This window comes from Carcharodon carcharias, chromosome 15 (assembly GCF_017639515.1).
Source record: "Carcharodon carcharias isolate sCarCar2 chromosome 15, sCarCar2.pri, whole genome shotgun sequence".
Taxonomy (NCBI): Eukaryota; Metazoa; Chordata; class Chondrichthyes; order Lamniformes; family Lamnidae; genus Carcharodon; species Carcharodon carcharias.
In genome coordinates, this window is record NC_054481.1 from 1946012 (window position 1) to 1967673 (window position 21662).

The 21662-nt window shown below is 39.8% G+C and overlaps 1 protein-coding gene across 5 annotated transcripts in view; it reads right to left on the reverse strand.

Annotated features, from left to right (window-relative positions):
* vps35l (VPS35 endosomal protein sorting factor like) overlaps positions 1-21662 on the reverse strand; it is a 172689-nt gene that overhangs the window by 38257 nt on the left and 112770 nt on the right. For 3 of the 5 annotated variants that reach the window (XR_005945298.1, XM_041206350.1, XM_041206351.1), the window contains exons 24-26: positions 19909-20007; positions 19274-19402; positions 15800-15914 (exon numbers count right to left, since the gene is read on the reverse strand). Coding sequence is in view for 4 of the 5 variants with exons in the window: in XM_041206350.1 (XP_041062284.1) it covers positions 15800-15914; positions 19274-19402; positions 19909-20007 (343 nt within the window). In the remaining variant the exon portion in view is untranslated. The remainder of the gene's footprint in view (positions 1-15799; positions 15915-19273; positions 19403-19908; positions 20008-21662) is intronic. The other 2 variants (XM_041206352.1, XM_041206353.1) reach the window with 2 other exon arrangements.

Below are 21662 nucleotides of genomic sequence, written 5' to 3' on the forward strand. Positions count from 1 at the left end.
TAGTTCATACAAATGTACTTTACAAATAATTATATATTAAATTGTCTTGGATTACTATCACAGCTTTACAGTCTAATAAACCTCAAGTGTTTAATTACACTATAATCAACTTGTAAACTTCATGAAAAGCTGAGCCTCTCTAAAAATACAACAGCCAAAAGCAACTCTAGGTGCACATACAAAACAGAATACTGTAATCAGAGTTTACATTTTTACAATGAAGCTATGGTGAATAATAAGAGAGCATGGTCAACACTATTTAATTCACTATGTGGTTGCATACGTTCTCACAAATTTGTCTCCAACACTTTCACGTTCTTCCTAGTTTCTATTGCCCATTTCTGATACTCCGAGTACACATGCTTCACCTTCCAAGCATATTTTCAGATCTTTAGTCGTGCTAAGCAGAGCATTACTGCTCCAAAAGGGTAACTTACAGCCCACAACACCGAGTCGCCAACTTTCAGCTGCCCTCTTGGATCTTCATGGCTTCTCTCAAATAGCTCCTTCTTTAACCTGGAGCCTTTTTCTCTGCTCCTGTTGTTTATCTTGGCTCAATGGGATCTATCTCTCATCCCTTTGTCCCTGCCTGGGACCTTCTTCTGTCCCTCTCCCAGTGTCCTGGTCCATGGACACTCTTGATACCAGGTCACATGACCTGCAGTTTTGCACTGTTTCACTTCTTTTCCTTCTGCATGTGCACGCAGGGCCGGTTCCCAGCCTAAAGAATGTTAGAGCCACCAACAGCGCATGTGCGCCCATTTCCCAGCCGCGCACGCTCAGAAGTCCCAAGAACTGCTGGGAACTGTAGTTCCTGACCTGCGACTGCTGATGCAAAACCAAGGTAAGTACTTGTGTTTTGTAACAGTAAGATTGGCAGGTTTCCTTCCCGAAAGGACATCAGTGAACCAGATGGGTTTTTATGACAACTGAGAGTTTTGAAGTTGCTATTACTGAAAATAGCTTTCTATCCAAAATTATTAATTAATTGAATTTAAATTCCACGAGCTGTGTGGTGGAATTTGAACCCGTGTCCCCTAAGCATTAGACTGGGCTTGATTCACCTAAGTGGCATTACCACTAAGCCTTGTCTCTAAATTTGCTGGCAATACAAAGCTAGGTGGGAATGCAAGCTGTGAGGAGAACACAAAGAGAATGCAAAGAGATATAGACAGGTTAAGTGAGTGGCCACAAGGTAGCAGATGGGAGTATAAATGTGGAGAAGCGTGAGGTTATTCACTTTGGCTGTAAGAATGGAAAAGCTGAATATCTTTTTAAAAGTGTGAAACTTGTAAATGTTGATATTCGGAGGGACTTGGGTGTGCTCATGCTAGGATCACAAAGTTAGCAAGCAGGTACAGTAAGCCATTAAAGCAGCAAATAGCATATTGGCCCATATTGCAAGCGGTTGGAGTACAAGATAAATAAGTCTTGCTACAATTATACAGGGTTTTAGTGAGTCCAAAATCTTCAGCGTTCGTGAGAGCGGAGGTTCATTAGGTTGGCCCCTGGGATGAGGGACTATCCTATGAGAGGCTGAATAAGTTGGCTCTATGTTCTCAGGAGTATAGAAGAATAAAAGGTGATCCCATTGAATCATACAAGATTCTGAAAGGGCTTGACAGGTAGATTTATGAGGTTTCTTCCCCTGGTTGGGGAATCTAGAACACGGGGTCACAGTCTCAGGATAACAGGTGATCATTTAGGAGTGAGATGAAGAGGAATGAGAATACTGAGTATTCATGAGCTATGCAATTGTTCTATTTCAAAATTGCACAAAAAGCCCAGACTAAAATTGAGAATCGTCAACTTATTGTAAAATACAAGTTAGTCTAGCCCAACAAACTATAAAAGTTTGAGATTCTGGAATTAGAATACAGAAATCAGGAGTCAGTCATAGTGCAAATACAACAGCACGCACAAAGGTTGGATATACGAGATGATGACAACAATGAAACACAGAAGAGGAATACTTTGATTACAGAAAAAGATTCGTTCCACAAACCTCTCCTGGAGAAAATACGAGTGCTTCATTGAAGATAATTCTGCTTAATTCTATAACTTCTGACTTGGAAGGGTAAGATTGTATGAAATCAAACTGGAATACTGTCGAAGCTAAACTTAAATTTTGCAATTTGGAATATTAGGATACTCGTAAGAGAGACCACTGGAAAAGAAGAACTGCAATCAGATCACATGAGCTATCAAGACTCCAAGCTGACAACACCGCCCTCAGTGACAGCTCTCCTGGGGAGAGACAACTGAAGGGAAAAACAGGGAAGATATACCCTCAACCAGAAAGGAAAGGCTGACAGTGACTCTCATGCCACCTGGAATAGGGTCTTGGATGCATTGCTGGAACTTCCCAATTGTATAAATGAAAGACACTTCACCTACAGCTCATCCACCTAGCGCAAGTCCAAGAGAAAGAAGATAATTTCGCAGCCAAAATGGTAACTTAAGTGCAACTCACAACCAATCTGGAAAATCTTCACACATCCAACTCAATTCCACATCAGTGGGATCAAATAAAGTCAGTTGCATAAGAGTCCTGTGCCCAGACCATTTAGGTTCAAACATTGTCACGAGGACTGGTTCAACGAAAATGATACTTAAATACGTGACCACCTGGAACAAAAATTAACTTCATGTACCCTTTTAGAATTGTACCCTTTATTTTATATTGTCTGTTTGCATTCTTCCTTTCAAAACGAATCACTTCATATTTCCACGGTGGTCAGTTTTATTTTGGCGCAGAGGCGACCAAAGTTAGAGTTTTCCATCTGAACCGTATTTAATACTGACACCAGAGGGCAGTTTATCTTCATTTAGCCTTCAATGCCTGGCAGAACAACCCAAGGTCGTAAGTCAAGAAGGCAGCACAAGGCTGATGCCTACAGGCAAATTGGGAAATAAAGCACACGTAGTGGGAAGAGAAAGCCTGAGATCTCCAGCAACATGATCATCACAACATGCAAAGCTTTTTTGAAGCCATCAGGGCCATCTATAGACCAAGGTCAAATGGACAAAATCTCCTTCATTCACCGAACGGAGTTTCTCTTAAGGGTGACAATGCCATCCACCAACGCTGGAAAGAACATTTTGAACAACTGCTGAACTGTGAATCCAGAGTGACAGTTCCCCCAGCACCCTATGGTAGAATCCATGGGTGAACAACCATCAATGGGAAAGTTGCAACAATAATCAAACAGATGAAAAAGAACAAGGCCTGGTATTCGAGCTGAGACCTTCAAAGCTGGTGGGCTTTTTCTCACATCAAGGCTTCATGCACTCATCCTCTGGATTTGGGAGAAAAAAGAACTCCCCTCATCAAACTCTCCCCACCCAAACTTAAGGAATGTGATAATTGTAACCATCTTCAAGAAGGGAGATGAATCTTGCTGTGGAAACTATTGAGGTATTTCCCTCTTGTTTGTAGCTGGGAAAATCCTGACACACATTCTCCTGAATCACCTACTTCCTGTGGCTGAGGGAATCGTCTCAGAGACACAGTGTGGTTTTAGAGCTTCCAAAGAACCTCTGATATGGTCTTTGTTGCCAGACAAATCCAAGAAAAATGTCAATAGCTACACCAGGAACTCTTCATTGTATTCGTCGACCTGACTAAAGCATTTGACTCAGTAAATCCTGAGGCTCTGTGGAATGTGCTCCAAGATTTTGATGTCCAAGAAACTTCATCACAGTGCTGCAATTGCTACACGATGGTATGACAGCAACTGTCTAGAGTGGGAGCTCTAAAAACACACACCTTCAAAAACTGGAGTGAGGCAAGCAGGGCTGTGTGATAGCCCCCAATACAATCTGACAATGGCTATTCACTTCAAAGATAAACTGCCCTCTGGTGTCAGTATTAAATACGGTTCAGATGGAAAACTCTAACTTTGGTTGCCTCCACGCCAAAATAAAACTGATCACCGTGGAGATATGTGAAGTGATTCGTTTTGATAGGAAGAATGCAAACAGACAATATAAAGGGTACAATTCTAAAAGGGTACAGGAGGAGAGGGACTTGGGTGTAAATGTGTACAAATCACTGGAGATAACAGGACAGGTTGAGAGTGCAGCTAATAAGGCAGACAGCATCCTGGGCTTTATCAATAGGGGCATAGAGTACAAAAGAAAGGTTATGTTGAACCTGTATAAAACCAGGTTCAGCCTCAACTCAAGTATTGTATCCAGTTTTGGTCACCACATTTTAGGAAGAATGCAAAGGTACTGGAGAGATTGCAGAAAAGATTCACGAGAATGGTTTCAGAATTAAGAACTTCAGTTACATAGAAAGGTGGAGAAGTTGGGACTGTTTTCCTTGGAGGAGAAGGTTGAGAGATTTGATAGAGGTATTCAAAATCATGAGAGGCCTTGACAGAGTAGATTGGGAGAAACTGTTCACCTTGGTGGAAGAATTAAGGACCAGAGGGCACAGATTTAAGGTAATTGGCAAAATAAACAATGACAACATAAAGAAAATCTTTTCATGCAGCGAGTGGTTGAATCCGGATTACAATACCTGAGAATGTGGAGGAGGCAGGGTCAATTGAGGCTTTCAAAAAGTAATTGGATCATTATTTGAAGGGGGGAAAAATTACACGTCTACAGGGAAAATGTAGGGAAATAGCATTAGGTGAACTGCTCTTTCAGAGGGCCAGCACAGACAAGATGGGATGAATGACCTCCTTCTGTGCTGTAGCCGTTCTAGGATTCTATATTCATGAGCTACAGTGTGTGGACGACTGCTGTTATAGCACAGCAGATGGTAAATGCCAAGTTGCTCAAATCCCAGAGGGAAGCTTGAAACAACTGTTTTGCAATCTGTATTTTTGTTTCGAGATGCGTGCCTTGAATTCAGTAGTAATAAGTCCACAGAGTCTTAGAAGTTTTTTACAAAACTAAATTAAACATCTATTAATAAAAGAAATAATTTGAAGCATGCACATAGGTCTACAAATTACTATGATAACTCTTAATTAATCTACCTCCAGTTACAGTTCCATTAAGGCAACAGTAAAAACAAAATAGTTTTTAACAGACCCAAGCAAAGCACACAATACCCTGGACAGGAATAGTCACAGTGAATTCTCTTAGCTTCAGTTCCTATAGACAGCAGCTTGGTACATAAAGGCTGGAGGTTTTTTACACTTGTATCTTAGAATGCCTTTCCCTTACACATAACCTCATCTCCTTTATACATGTTTCACCCTTTTAATGCAAATTCCATTGTTCCAATATGTCTTTGCACTTTACCTTTCTAATAATTAAAATGATTCATATTACCAATTTTATCAGTAAGCTTTGAGAAAAATAAACACACTGTTTGGTTTCTTCTGGCTAAGTGTAACATTTCACCCCCTCTTTTGAAATTCAAACTATTCTGGTTTATATAAACTACAAATTTTCCTTTACACCTCAGATTCTAAAACTTCAAAGCCTCAGACCAGCTGTCTTTAACTCAATTAAGTCTCACACACATACACACACACACACACACACAGACTATCCAGACCCCACTATTCCTACTTAACAATAAATATTATAAAAATTATATTTTCATGACACTATAGTGTCATTGCCCACTCTGCACCACATTGCAAATCACTCTTGATCTCTTCAAAAAACCAAGAATACACAAATTACAAGAAACTCAGCCTGTCCTTGAATGTTGGCCAAACAAAACTCATATCTACCCACATCTGGTCAGCCAAATATTCCAACTCCCACACACGTTGAAGGAGACACCCTGGAATATGCTGAGTACATATGAACATTCAAATTAAGAGCAGGAATTGGCCCCTGGAGCCTGCTCCGCCATTCAATAAGATCATGGCTGATCTGAAAGTAATCTCAACCCCACTGAAATTTAGTGGTGTCTCAGGGATAAAATGGAGGCAGCACAGGTCTAACGTGCCTTGGGAAGGTGGCCCAGCAAAACTTGCCTGGAGGAGGGTGGGGGGGGATGGTGTTTGTGGGAAGTTCCCTCGCCATCAGGCGCTTGGTGCTCAATCATGGGACCTGGCATTGGGTTCGGTGGGGGGAGAAGACATGTTTGACATAGTTGCTGAAAGCCACCCCCTGCGCCCTTGCCTCTGACCCCCTCACTTCTCCCCCAACCCGTACCCTGCCTCTGCTCACCTGTGGCCCAGGGCCCTTCTGTGATCCTGAGCTTTGGCTAGGTGCAGCGCTGCCTGCAGTCGCCAGTTATTGCAATTACAAGAAGCCAGCAGCTCTTGACAGGCAGGATTTCTGCCACCATGGACCTCAATCACGGGAATGAAATGCCTGAATCCCGTTGATTCTCCAGCTGGTGGGAAAGACTCTGTCTGCCTGACAAAATCCTGGCCCTAGTGTGCAGAACAATTGCCATCACCACGCTCCTGTACTGCAGTGAGACCTGGTCTGTGCATCGGTGACACAAAAGCACTACAGAAATTCCATTAGCAAAAACCCCACCACATCCTCCGGATTAGGTTGGAGGATCATTGAACAAACACTAGTGTCCTTCTCGAAGATGGCTCCACAAACACTCAGGCAAAACTCCTGCAAAGTCAACTTCGATGGACTGGGAACTATGTCCAGATGATCAAAATCCATCTCCCCCACCAAGTCCTGTTCTCTCAAATTTCAAGTGGCCAATGTTCTTGGGGGAGGACAAAGAAAACATTTCAAAGACACTCTGAAGCTCTCCTTGAAGCGTGGCACACTGACATTAAGGACTGGGAGGAGCTTGCTACCAATTGTTCAAAATGGCAACAACTTGTCCATCAAGCTGCATCACTGAGTCAAAACGTCTTAACAACAAGGCAGAGCAGCAGCAGAGAAGGAAAGGAAGCAAATCTTGCAATCCTGATCCCACTATCTTGTGGGAGGTCCTGCCCCATGTGTCCAAAGATCTGCAGGTCGAGAATCAGCCTGTTCAGTCACATTAAGACCATTGACAGAAACTCAAGACCTCAAGTACATGTCATCATCAAATTGAGGGACAGCTGATGGGGGTGGCAATTGTTGAAGGTAGTAGATTATCAGCAATACAATAAAAAAAAACTTTAAATTTGAATGCTTATTATTCAAAGTTGCTAACTCAGCTGCTATATAAGGAACTAAAATAAGCTTGTTGCCTTTATGTTAATCTAGGGTACTCAGCATGATTTTATTCTGTATTATTCCAGCCGATAGTTATGATGAAACATAACTAAGAGCAGGAGTAGGCAATTCAGCCCCTTGAACCTGCCCCGCCATTCATTACGATCATGGCTGATCTCATTTCGGCCTCAACTCCAATTTCCCGCCCTCTCCCCATAACCTTTCAACCTGTTACTAATTAAAAATCTGTCTATCTCCTCCTCAAATTTATTCAGCGTCCCGGCATCCACTGCACTCTGAGGTAGTGAATTCCACAGATTCACGACCCTTTGAAAAAATTCTTCTGATTTAAATCTACCACCCCTTAGCCTAAAACTTGTTCTAGAATGTACCAGAAGGGGAAATATCCACTCCACGTCTACTTTGTCTATCCCCTTTAGCATCTTATATGCCTCAATTAGATCTCCTCTCATCCTTCTAAACTCTAGCGAGTATAGGCCTAAACTGCTCAACTGCCAATTTCTCCTCATAAGACAAGCCCCGCTTCTCTGGAACCTATCTAGCTCACATTAACCATTTACGCAGTCAATTCTTTTATTCTTTTACTGGATCTGGCATCACCGGTAAGGCCAGCATTTGTTCTCCAACCCTAATTGCCACATTGCTGTGGGTCTGGCATCACCTGTAGGTCAGACCAGGTAAGGATGGCAGGTTTCCTTCCCTAAGGGACATTAGTGAATCAGATGGGTTTTTATGACAATCGATGACAGTTTCATGGTCACCAATTCTGAGGCTAGTTTTTTTTTGCCGTGGTGGGTTCTGAACCCATGCCCCCAGACCGTTAGCCAGGGTCTCTGGATTACTCATCCAGTGACATCAGCACTACGCCACAGCCTCTCTCGAGTAACCATACTCAATTTGTGCACATCTCAATAATTCATCTCATGATGTTATCAAGCATATTAAAGAAGTATTAATGAAGGAATGTTAATTCATATTTCTGTTCTGATATTTGAAAAATTAGGGAAGAGATGGTTAACTTATTCTCTCAATAATGCAGGAGTCAGTCACAGTAACAGTTCAGATGAGAACAAAAACTTTCATAATCTAATAAGCCAGTTTTCCAATCTGGAATGGACGTGGGTTTATGACTCCGACCCGGTATTTAATATACTTTACAGATTTGCTAGGCTACACCATTATACCAACCACATGTAATTAACAGAGGAGACTTCTGGGCTGATTAAAACTTAATTGGTAAAAGGACAGTATACCTTTCAGTCTGCTTCATGTACTTTGAGTACAAGTCAATGCAATCAATCCACTTCCAATCCTAACCAAGGTAAACATGCTTGTTTGGACAGTAGTTTAATGAAAAAAAAAGTTGTCCGTAACAATCTGTCAAATCATTAAAGGAGTAATTAGACGCTGCATTGGGAATGGTTTCACGATGTCGAACTAAGATTGACCAAATGGCTTTCCTCATCTATAATTATCTTGTGAAGAATGAAAAGGTCATGCTAATCTGGAATGGTGAAGACATTGAAGTCCACAGAAGGTACAAATCAAAGAAGCCCTACATTCCTCTGTGAATTTGGTTTATTCAAGTTTATTACACTGTAAAAATCCTTCACACTTTACAAAGGATGTCAAGGCCTTGGAGAGGGTACCCAGAAATAAAATGGTACTGGGGTGAGGGTTATATGTGGAGACAAGGTGCTAGGATTGTTCTCATTAGAGCAGGAAAGTTTAAGAGGAGATTTAATTGAAGTGTTAAAAATTAGAAAGTGTTTGGATAAAGTAGGTAGGGAGAAATTGTTTCCACTGGCAGGAGGGTCAGTAACCAGAATCACAAATGTAAGGTAAGTGGCAGTAGAGCCATGGGTGAAGCAAGGAGAGTTATTTTTACAAACACTGCCAGTTACGATGATCTGGAATGCAGTGGCTGCAAGGGTGGCGGAAGGAGTTACAATAGTGACTTTCAAAAGGGAATCGGATATGCACATGAAAAGAAAGGCTTTGAAAAAGCTATCCAATTAGTCCCATTAACCTACAAAGGGTTGGCAGATACAGGATGGATCTCCTTCTGTGCTGTATGATTCTAAATGATACCTTACCTAGTATTGTCTACATAATGCAAAATAATTTGTTTTCAGGAAAGAGGGGAAGAGAAAAACACACAAGGATGAGCAGAGGATTGCCCCTCTTAGTACCAATACTGTAAGCACAATGCACATTTGAATCAGGCCACTCTGGTACTTGAGAATGTTAAACCAAAAATCTCAGATTTTCAAAACCATTCAAATGTGAAATCTGAGCTACTAACATAGAAAGCACCAAACACCTTTTATTATACTGGCAAAATTGCTGCATTATTCCTCCTCTGGAGACAACAAGGCAACATTAGCTTCAAACATAAGCTCAATATTTGTTTTCAATCCATGGGCTAAGTTCTAATGTATTTTGTCATATAGTTCCCGTCGCTGATTTTTCTAGTTTGGCCATCTAAGATGAAATAAATCTTAGCCCAGATATTATGAAAACCCCACATCAAATTTTCTGAATTCTACATGAAGATTTATAAAATTTTTAAGCTGATTGTGCTGCTCTGAATTAAAGTATTGAATTCTTGGGTGTCGCTATTTTTACAAAGGGATACTATCAAAAGCTTGCAAAAACAAAAAACATCTTTACTTACTGTAGGAATTTAAAATGTTAAAAGTATATTTAAAAATATACTTTTTGAAAAATGTCACGATAATTTGCACTTGGAAAAAAGTATATGAGCAATTATTCTATATACAGTAAAAATTGCTTTGTAATCAGCCATGTGAACATGGACTTCAGAACCTGTGATATTAAATATCACAAAAAAAATCTGTTGAATTGAACAGTACTAATCCCTACTTTATGAAATGCATTTAGGGCACCATAGTACAACAAAAGAATTGAGCAATGACCAACGGAGATAACTTCCTGCATCAGCTTTTTCCACAAGCTGTAAAGTAGCTGACATTTACACTGGATGTGGCAAACTGGGCAGAAAATATAAAAATGACTGATCTGTTGCAAAGGTTAAAATGTCAGTCAAGTTTAACATCTCTGAATAGTAAAAGAGGGAAAATTTGTTTCACTTTGTTTCATACAGCACTAAAATCTATACTAGAATTCAAAAACTTTATCATGTTCATGTTTGCCATTCCAACCCGTGGTTTACTCATAATTAAATACAAACCAAATCTGTATATGCTTATGGAAATTGGTCATAGAACAATGCACCGTACTGGCAACACTGAAGTATAAAAGAGCTGCTACACACATTTGAGCTATGCCATTTTTAGTGACAAGCTATACAGAGCCGTTCATGCTAGTTATAACAGCCATTTTTACACAGCATAATCCACTGATAATGCTACCACACAACTATATGGATATTACACACTAGAACGGTACTAGGGGTAACGGTTATACGTAGAGACTACATGCTAGGATTGTTCTCATTAGAGCAGAAAAGGTTAAGAGGAGATTTGAGGTGAGCAAAATTATGAAGCGTTATGATAAAGTAGGTAGAGAGAAATCATTACCACTAGCAGGAGGGTAGTAACCCAGAGTCACAAATGTAAGATAATCGGCAATAGAGCAATGGGTGAGGCAAGGAGTGTTTTTTTTTTAAACATGCACTGTATTTCCACAGATATAACATTAACCCTTAAGAAATGATAAATATCTGGAAGTCACTTTCTAACTTTAAACTTGAAAAGATATAGGTGTATAAAAATCTTAGTACTAAGCTGCTCCTGTTTCAATTCTTGAAATAAGTTGAATATTAAGATATGGCTGGAAATCATATGCAACTGTAGATAACTTCAAGCAATTGGAATATTGACAGGTTCTCAAATAAATAAATTAAAAAAGCAAAAATAGCTCAGTAACAGTGATGAGAGGAATAGCAGCTGTCTTCACTGTACAGCCTCTGTTAGTGAATTGCCCAAGGCTTACAGATAAATCAAAGACAAAATCTAAAGATTCCAGGAGCAGGTGCTATCCCTTAATAAATTATGCCATTTTATTTCCTAGTCCATCAGATGTTAATATTGCAAGATTGAACAACAAACACTCAAACTTTTAAAAACATGACTATATAAAGACGGATGCTGCATAAATAAGAAATGATAACATTATGGACTAGCAAGCAAAAAAATATTGCTTTTCACAATATCTGACCAGTGTTAATTTTAGAAAATAGGTGTGTCTAAAATGTACCCTGAACTAGAGAGCTCTCTTCCTTTAATTCTCCAAGGTGATTGTTAAAACATTAGGAACCACAGAACAAATTACCGGCCTGAAGAACATTACTGGAGGATGTTTCATCATGGGGCCCTTAAGCAGAGAAACTAGAGTCTCTAATTGCAATCATATAATTCATATTAGTTCAATTCAATAGAAATCTTAAGAGCATGCAATAGCTAATTCTATATTAAAATACCTTGTTAAATGCAATTAATTACAGAAGTAATTTAGCATAAAGACTAAAATATACAATATCATCAAATGCCATCAACTCAAGCTGCCTACGACTTACTAATACCACAGTTATACTTTACCAAGCACACAGACTCTCTTTTTGTACACCTAACAGCTCAGCTGAGAGCACAAACTTACCATGTAGAGAAAGACAGTACCTCAAGACAAGATACCAGACAATTTTAAATTAAGTTTTAATGTGTAAGCTTCTGTAAATAATTCAATAGCTATTCATTTCAGAGGGATGTAGAATTGGAATGAAGACAGGGGTAAGTTTATTTGGTAGACACTATTATATTAGAAGGGAGGGCGGTTTTCCCACTCCTACCTCCTTATGTCTTAGTTTTGGCAGTGTTGATGGGTTCCCACATTTGGTCACATAATATTATCCAAAGCAAACACATTTCACGTTGCACATTTAGGTATAAAAATGGTTTGGCTACTTTTAGATTAGCTTGCTTAGTAACTTAAATTATAATCCTCTAGCAATGACAATTATACAAATAAAGATAATCGGTAAAAGGTATAGATTAATGTAACTTCCCTCACAGAATAGTTGGGAATTATACAGTATCCAGAAAATTAAAACCTTTTAAAAATGATCCAAGGCTATTTCTTCCAAGAATATAACAGGTACAAATCACAAAGAATAGATTATAGCTAGAATTAACCTGCTCATCGCTACATTTATTCTATTTCTTTCCTGACTGATGGCGTGAATTACATTCAGAACAGGACAACTGGAAAAGACAAAATTTACAAAAGGGGCTGACTGCTATCGCTCTACTTTTATTTTTCAGAGCCAGCATCCAAGAATCACAAATAAACTCGGATTATATCTACCCAAACAAAACTCAGTGCTCCATTATGCAAGTGGAAAATCTGTTTTCCGGCACTATTCCTGTTTACCTTGAAATCATTCAGCCCTGTATACTAACTGCATAAAAAACAATTCCAAAAACATGTTCACTTGAAAGCGTTGAATAGGTCCTTACGTACTAAGGGTGAACTTGCCAATGGACACTTCCCAAAATAGAATGTGCATGTGTAATAATAACTTACTCCCATAACTCTCAAGTTCTGTTTCCTACATCAGGAGGAAAACAAAGTGCATCTTGAATGAGTTTACTTTGTGCATAATGATATGAATGTTTTAACGCACATCACAACTAATTAGCAGCTTTTAATAATGGACATATTCTATTACCCTGAACAGAGTATATAAAAAGTACAATAAAACTGGGAAGCAGTTACATTATTCATTCCTCAAGGAAAAATTACATCAGCACATAACATGTATATGCAATACACTCAATATTTAGAAGTGCACAAGGAACACAGTAAATAAATTTCACTGTCAATTAATTAAGGTGCTTTCCAGTTGAATGATGCACTTAATTCATTGAGACAGGTTCCAACTGCAATATCTCATCTATATCTAGGGAACCTGATAAAGGTTTCTCCGTTGCAAATATTTATGTGGTGCTAAAATGGAGCTTGCCAGCTTCCTGAATTCAAAGGCTTAAAAATTTTAACTTAAAAAGACATAGAAGTACTCCAAAGGCACACAGAGTATTATTTTTGCTCAGGAATCACCCATTACATGTGGGCAATGTCAAGGCATAGTAGTTGTGATGCTATTGTTAAAATTTATTTATTGGGATGTGGGCATTGCTGACTGAGCCAGCATTTATTGCCCATCCCTAATTGTCCTTGAGAAGGTGGTGGTGAGCTGCCTTCTTAAAATGCTGCAGTCCATGTGGTGTAGATATACTCACAGTGCTGTTAGGAAGGAAGTTCCAGGATTTTGACCCAGCGACAGTGAAGGAACGGCGATATATTTCTAAGTCAGGACATTGTGTGACTTGGAGGGGAATTTATAGCTGGTGATGTTCCCATGCATCTGCTACCCTTGTTCTTCTGGAAGGTAGAGGTTGCGGGTTTGGAAGGTGCTCTCTAAGGAGCCTTGGTGAGTTCCTGCAGTGCATCTTGTAGATGGTACACACTGCTGCTACTGTGTGTCAGCGGTGGAGGGAGTGAATGTTTGTGGATGTGGTGCCAATCAAGCAGGCTGCTTTGTCCTGGATGGTGTCAAGCTTCTTGAGTGTTGTGGGAGTTGCATTCATCCAGGCAATTGAAGAGTATTGCATCACACTCCTGGCTTGTGTCTTGTAGATGTTGAATAGGCTTTGGGGAATCAGGAGTTGAGTTACTTTTGCAGAATTCCCAGCCTGTAACCTGCCCTTGTAGCCACAGTATTAATATGGCTAGTCCAGTTAGGTTTCTGGTCAATGATGACCCGCAGGATGTTGACAGAGAGGGATGCAGTGATGTTAATGCCATTTAATTCACTTTGCAATTCCTACATTGGCACACACTCAATAAAGGAACAGGTTATAATTATAGATCAACCTTCTCATTTGTGAGGAGCCCATCTAAATTAGCTCAAAAAACTACATCAATTAAGTCACCAGATTAGAGCCATTTCACAATGGATATGTATTGCTATTCACAAGCTGAGCACATGCAAATACCTAGAGATATTAAACTGTTGTGTCAACAAGAATGTGCTTAAATCACATAAGAACATAAGAAACAGGAGTAGGCCATTCGGCCTCTCAAGCTAGTTCCATCATTTAATAAGATCATGACTGATCTCAACGTGGCCTTAACTTCACTTTCTTACTTGCCCCCAAAAACCATCGACTCCTTTGTAGATCAAAAGTCTGTCCAACTCAGCTTTAAACGTACTCAATGGCCCCACTTCCACTGCTCTCTGGGCAAATGGGGGGTGGGGGGCACAGAATTCTAAAGGCTAACAACCTGCAGAAGAAATTCCTCTTCAATTTAGTCTCAAATCGGACAGCCCTTATTTTAAGAACTGTGTCCCCTAGTTCTAGGTTCTGCCCTGAAGGGAAACATCCTCTCAGTATCTACCCTGTCAAGGCCCCTCAGAATCATATATGTTTCAATAAAATCACCTCTCATTCTTTTAAACAGGCCCAACCTGCTCAACCTTTCCTCATAAAATAACTCAGTCATCCCAGGAATCAACAGAGTGAACTCTTCTCTGAACTGCCTCCAATGCAAGAACATCCTCCTTGGGTAAGGAGAGCAAAACTGTACACTGTACTCCAGCTGCAGTCTCACCAGTGCCCTGTACAGTTGCAGCAAGACTTCCCTATTTTTATACCCCATCCCCCTTGCAATAAAGACTAACATTCCATTTGCCTTCCTAATTACTTGCTGTACCTGCATGCTAGCAGGTTTGTAATTCACCTACAAAGACATTCAGCTCCCTCTATACCGCAGCATTCTGGAACCTCTCCCTGTTTGAATAATATTCTGCTTTTCTATTCTTCCCACCAAACTGGGCAACTTCATATTTTCCCACATTATACTAAATCCGCAAATTCTGGCCCACTCATTTAACCTATGTCCCTTTGCAGACTGAGTCCACTTCACAACTTGTTTTCCTACCTATCCTTGTATTGTCAGTAAATTTGGCTACAATGCAGCCAGGCCCTTCATCCAATCATTAGAGATCATAAATAGTTGAGGGCCCAGCACTAATCCCTGGCACTCCATTGATTAGTTTGGGAACCTGAAATGATCCATTTGTCCCAACTCTGTTTCCCATTGGCTAACTAATCCTCTATCCAAGCTAATATATCATCCCCAACACCACGAGCTCTTATCTTGAGCAGTAACCTTTTATGTGGCACCTTATCAAATGCCCTTTGGAAATCCTAATACACACCTACTGGTCCCCCTTTATCCGGCCTGCTTGTTACATCCTCAAAGAACTCTAATAAACTTGTCAAACATTATCTCCTATTCATGAAATCATATTGACTCTGTCTGATTGTATTTTGATTTTCTAAATGTCCTGTACTACTTCCTTAATAATGGATTCTAGCATTTTCCCAATGTTAAATATTAGGTAACTGGCCTATTGTTTCCTGTTATCTCCTTCCTTTATTGACTAGAGGTTTTATATTTGTGGCTTTCCAATTTGATGGGATCTTTCCAGAATCTAGAGAATTTTGGAAGATTATGACCAATGCGTTCACTACCTCTGCAGCCACTTCTTTTAAGGTCCTAGGATGCAAGTCATCAGGTTAAGGGAACTTGACAGTCTTTAGTCATTCATTAATAACTTTTTGTTATATTATCTTACCTTGTGAAAGGCACTGGTTTGCGAGAGCAATTTGTCCTGAGTGCAAATAGAGATTAAGGCGTGCAAAGATGCTGGTCAACGACGGAATGGTAATGAAGCAATATGCAGCACAAGCCTGAGAGTTGGTGAAAGAAAAATTGTTAATCTTATTAGAAACAATAGGTAGCTCTGTGTGAGAACTAACTTTGGTAAACAGAACTAATGATTAATGTAGTAAACCTACAGAATACTTCCTCAGACATTTCAATACGCAAGCTGAACATTCATCTTTTATGTTCTCTTATGCAAAAATGTAAGATAATAGCCAATTAAAAATTCCATTATATAAATGAGCTCCCAACAGACTATAATTAGTAAGCAATGTTGTCACTCATCAGTAAACTACCAGTAAATCCTAGAAGTTTCAGACTCACTGACAATTCAAGATTCCAGCAGTAGAGTGATGCTGAACTAATCTCCGCATTCAAATATCACAAGCAACATTACTAACACAGTAACCCTCTACAATAAAAGATGAAAATAAAATTAACATCATGGTCCAGGACCTCCACGGAGTGGCAATCACTTTCAGATTGCCACTCAGTTTCTTCTTATTTAACCCAGATTGACAGCTGCTCATTTCTCACCCAGTGAAGTGAAGCCACATCCACTTTCTACAGAGATAAAAACAAAAAAACCGCGGATGCTGGAAATCCAAAACAAAAACAGAATTACCTGTAAAAACTCAGCAGGTCTGGCAGCATTGGCGGAGAAGAAAAGAGTTGACGTTTCGAGTCCTCATGCCAGACCTGCTGAGTTTTTCCAGGTAATTCTGTTTTTGTTTTCCACTTTCTACAGCACCAGCTGCCATAAACCAGGTAAACTGAAAGGTGCCAGTCACTTTGACAGGACAGAAGGTAGGTGGGTAGGATGGGTCCAGGAAGTGGCCGGGGAGGGGGGTGCATGAGGCTGGGGATGTAGTTGGAAGCGATGGGGTTGGAGGATGGGGTTCAGTACCAAAGTTACCCGAGTTAGAAGTGGTTTTAACCCTTCCAACTTTTCCTTGGTGACTATTCTGGTAAGAGAGTCAGACCATCCAAAAATTCAGATTTAAATCAGGGTTTCAAATGATTCTAGGTGCAGGATAATTGCCCATCAGAAGTTTAAACTTTCTGGGCAATTCCTGTACAGTCCTTGTATGGAGACTTCCAGAGATCCCACCCCCCCCAACACAAGGGCATCTTCTGGGGTACCTCCAGGATATGACCCCTGCCAGGGAATGGAAGTTCTGGACCTATATTTCTGATCATCCTTTTAACTTTTATTTTACATGCATACCTTTTCTACTTTTTTCTAACCAGTTTCATCGACCTCAATGTTTATTCCAAAGATTGGGCCTTTACTCTCTGGAGTTTTGAAGAATGAGGTGTGATCCCATTCAAACATACAAATTTTTTACAGGGCTCAACAGAGTAGATGCAGGAAGGATGCTTCCCCTGGCTGGGGGTTCTCGAACCAGGGGACACAGTCTCAGAATATGGGTAGGGTCATTTAGGACTGAGATGAGGATGAATTTTATCACTCAAAAGGGTGAATCTTTTGGAATTCTCTGCCCCAGAGGGGCTGTGGAGACTCAATCACTGATTCTGTTCAAGACTGAGATTGATAGATTTCTACATATTAAAAACATCAAGGGATACAGGGATAGTGTGGGAAAATGGTGTTGAAGTAGTTTGGTCAACCATGATCTCAATGAATGGCAGAGTGGGCTCGAAGGCTGAGTGTCCTTCTCCTGCTCCTATTTCTTATGTTCTTATGAGAAAAGTTTTTTTAAAAATTAGCTTTTGATTGGCAAAACCATGCCAACTTTTCACCTAATTAAAACTCATATTATAGAATCAACCAAAAATTCAATCTTTTGTCAAAACTGAAGCATTACTACAGCATTAGTTAGTGAACTTCTAGGTATGAAACTGAAGGTAAGACTTTAAGAAACAGATGCTGGTTGGAGTGGCGTGGGAACATTATAAATAATTTTTCTCAGAACTGATGAACTAAATACTCTTCCTTGTTTGTAGATCTTCTGCTCACTGCACTGGAGCGTGTGGATAAAGACAAGGGTTGGACCTTATCAGCCCAAAACAGGTGGGTTGAAGTCATGTAGGAGCTTAAAATGAAACAATCTGGAATAGGAATAAAAACAGGAAATACTGGAAAAACTCAGCATCTGGGGAGAGAGAAACAAAGTTAACGCTTGAGTTCAGAGCTGAAGAAGAGTTATACAGACTCCAAACATTAACTCTGATAATTAAATTTTAAATAATTACTCAGGGACTGATGCCTTAACTAGTCATGATATACTTCTAACTTACTGATACACTGTAAATACCTAGTTAATCTAGTCAAGTAATTGTTCAAATTACAATAGTGCTTCATTTTCAGGAGTTTCACTCTCAGGAGAATTGTAACATTTGAAAGCAGGTTTTCTTTATACTTAGTAAGCATTTTTGTCCTGACAAAAGCAGATGCAACACAGTCGGAAATGACAGATTTGGATAAAGACCTTACAATTCGAAACAAAAGTATACACCCACAAACAAAATAAAAAGCAACTTGCTCTCATTGTTATGAAATTCAACCTCCTCCCCCTTCGCCAGAGCACTAGACTCTAAAGTTGGCATGCTTAAGGCCTCAAGGTCACCCAAAGTCTGGTATTATGATGGACAGAAAGATCATTAATTTACTACATCATGGTGCTTAGTCAGAGGAATAGTTTGAAGCTGCAGTGTGGGGAGGAGACTGTAGAGGCATGAGGAGAAAGACAGTAATGCACAGCTGTTGGGTGGTGCCAAAATAGAAGCATCGTCCCGTGGCGCTTAAAGCAGAACTATGCCTTTTCGTTTACTCTTTGTGGAAGGAAGCAGAGGGGATGAAATAAAAATATATTCTCTTCCCCTTGGTGGGCACCTGTGTCATGCAGACCAGAAGGTCCCAGATTTGACCTCGAGTTGACTGAATTAACTTTTCTCAGTCAGGGCAGCAAAAAGGTGCAACACATGACCTCAGCACACTGTGTTCTTTAAGAAGAAAAGACTGATCAATGTGTTTGGACTGGTCACTATCCAATGATCCTTGTGGGAAATTTACATGTATAGATAAGAGGTAAGACCAAACCAGACTCAGCGGTGATGCCAAGTGCAGTAGAATAGGCCAATGACTATCACAGTGCATACATGAATAAAAGGCCACTTGGGCAAGATGCAGCGAATGTTACTGAATTGTACCCCAGAAAGGAATCAATACCTCCAGGAAAGCAGTCAATAAAAATAGACAGAAAAGTAACTCAATATATAAAGGTGATATAAGCAAATAGCTGCATTTGATTGTACATCTCAGAAAAGGAATCATACAGGTTAATAAAACAGGTTACCCTCGTGTTTCAAAGCAGTTAAACTCCCAACACTTCTGCAAACAGTAATTAAGTTTGACACTAACCCTCACAAATGCAGCTGTCTTTCTGGAATGATTGCCTTTCATAACTTGCCTCGTTTCCATCGCAAGCTGATTCACACTCTTCACAAAGAAACACAAGCATTGCATGTTCACAACCATCTTTATCTTTTCCTAAAAAGTATTTCAACATCATCTAGTGCCTTTGAATCACTAAATCAAAAAACAGTTTTACTAAAGTGAATGAATTACAAAAATATATCAAGCTCAGGCTCTGGGCTTCTAATTTAACTTATGTACGTTTCACCAATTTGATCACATCTTGGTTCAAATTCAATGGAATCTAAAATGTGAAATTTTCATTGTGCTGCAATTTATAATTACCAACAAACATTTACGTGGCATTTGGAGATACTGATTTTGTGCATTGTAAGTAAACGGAAACAACTGACAAGCTGTCCTTAAATAAAAGTATTGACTAACAGCGCCCCCTCCTGAAATACTCAGAAATGTGCAATTACAACACACTAGAAACTAAAACAGCAACAAACATTGTGCTATATCAACTGATGCCGGGTAAATGCACTTCTGAGCACAAGTTCAGGAATTCAAAAGGAAATGACATAGACTCAGCTGGAATATAAATTTAAATTTGATCTCAGTTACCACTATCTACTCACATGGGTCAACTGGATAAGAACAGGCTCCAAGTTGCAGAATGTTGATCTGGCTTCCACATAAAAGCTTAGCTGCTGCTCAAAGTCTCGACCAAATGAAACCTGTTCATCCAATACAAGAGAAAAGTACATTGAAAATACCCTTTCCTGAGTCAAAATTATAGTGAATGTAAAACAAACTTTAAATGAGCACAAACCACAGTTTACAAAATAAACCCATTAAAAGCAATCTACAGTAGAAGTGTTTTGGAACGTCAGTGTATGACAGTAGAATGGTATGATGTGCTGTAACGTATGGTCAAGTGGGGACTAAATATTCCACCCAGAGAATCATCCGCACCACTTGCTTTTGGGTACTTCTTAGCAATCATTCTGAACAGAAATGACACAAGTGTAGCATGTCCTGGTAGACAGCAATCTAGACAGTGCTGCTAACTCTGACAAGAGTGAAAGAGGAGAAAAAATTGAATTTAATTTTGTTTTCTGTTCAATGTGTGTTTTGACTTGTACTAGTAAAACATTTACACAATACATTGTATTATCTACTGCAACATTAAAATTGGGCGATTTGAATTCTCTGATCATTCGAACATTTGAATTAGGAACAGGAGTAGGCCACTCAGCCCTTCAAGCCTGCTCGGCTATTCAATAATGTCATGGCTGATCTGATTGTACCCTCCTGCCTACCTTCAATAACCTTTCACCCTTCCTTGTTAATCAAGAATCTAACTAGCTGTGCCTTAAAAATATTTCCACTGCCTTTTGAGGAAGAGAGTTCCAAAGACTCACTATCCTCTGAAAGAAAACATTTCTCCTCATCACTGCCTTAAATGAGTGGCCCACTTATTTTTAAACAGTGACCCCTATTCTAGATAGTCCCACAAGAGGAAACATCATCTCCACATCCAACCTGTCAAAACCTCTCAGGGTCTTAAAGGTTTTGATCAAGTCACCTCTTACTCTTCCAAAGTAGCTTGACCTGTCCAACCGTTCCTCGTAAGACAACCTGCCCATTCCTGGTATTAGTCGAGTGAACCTTCTCTTAACTACTTCTAATGTACTTACATCCTTTCTTAAGTAAGGTGACCAATACTGTACACAGTACTCCAGATGTGGTCTCACTAGTGCTCTGTGCAACATAAGTCCCATTTTGCTGTAACAGTAAATTAGGCTCCTGGATAAATCTGTTTTTTGTATGAAAAGGTCTATGAATTATCAGGAATGTGCTGTATCACTTAAACATTTTGGATCTCTATTTTAAAACATATGGACATAAGAAATAGAAACAGCAGTAGACCAATGTAATATTTTTAAATTTGCTGATGACAAAACGAGGTGGGAATGAGAGTTGTGAGGAGGCTTCAAGGGAATTTCGACAGGCCAAGTGAACAGGCAAGAACATGGCAGATGGAATGTGATGTGAGAGACGGAAGTGTAATCATTTTCAGGACATTTTTCTGGTTTATTATGAAGTAGGTTTATGGGGGTGTGTGAGAGATGTAATTACATTTGGAGTTAAGTAGGCTGCAAGTTTGAAATCATCAAAAGAAGCTCAGTGCTTGACATGCTAATGAGTAAACACGGATGCTGGTTTAACATGTAAGGTGTGAAGGGAATTTGCATTTTTAGATAAATGAAGAGATTTGAGCCTGAATTTTTCGGTCAGCCGGCCCCGCGCTCGGTCAGCCGGCCCCGCGCTCGGTCAGCCGGCCCCGCGCTCGGTCAGCCGGCCCCGCGCTCGGTCAGCCGGCCCCGCG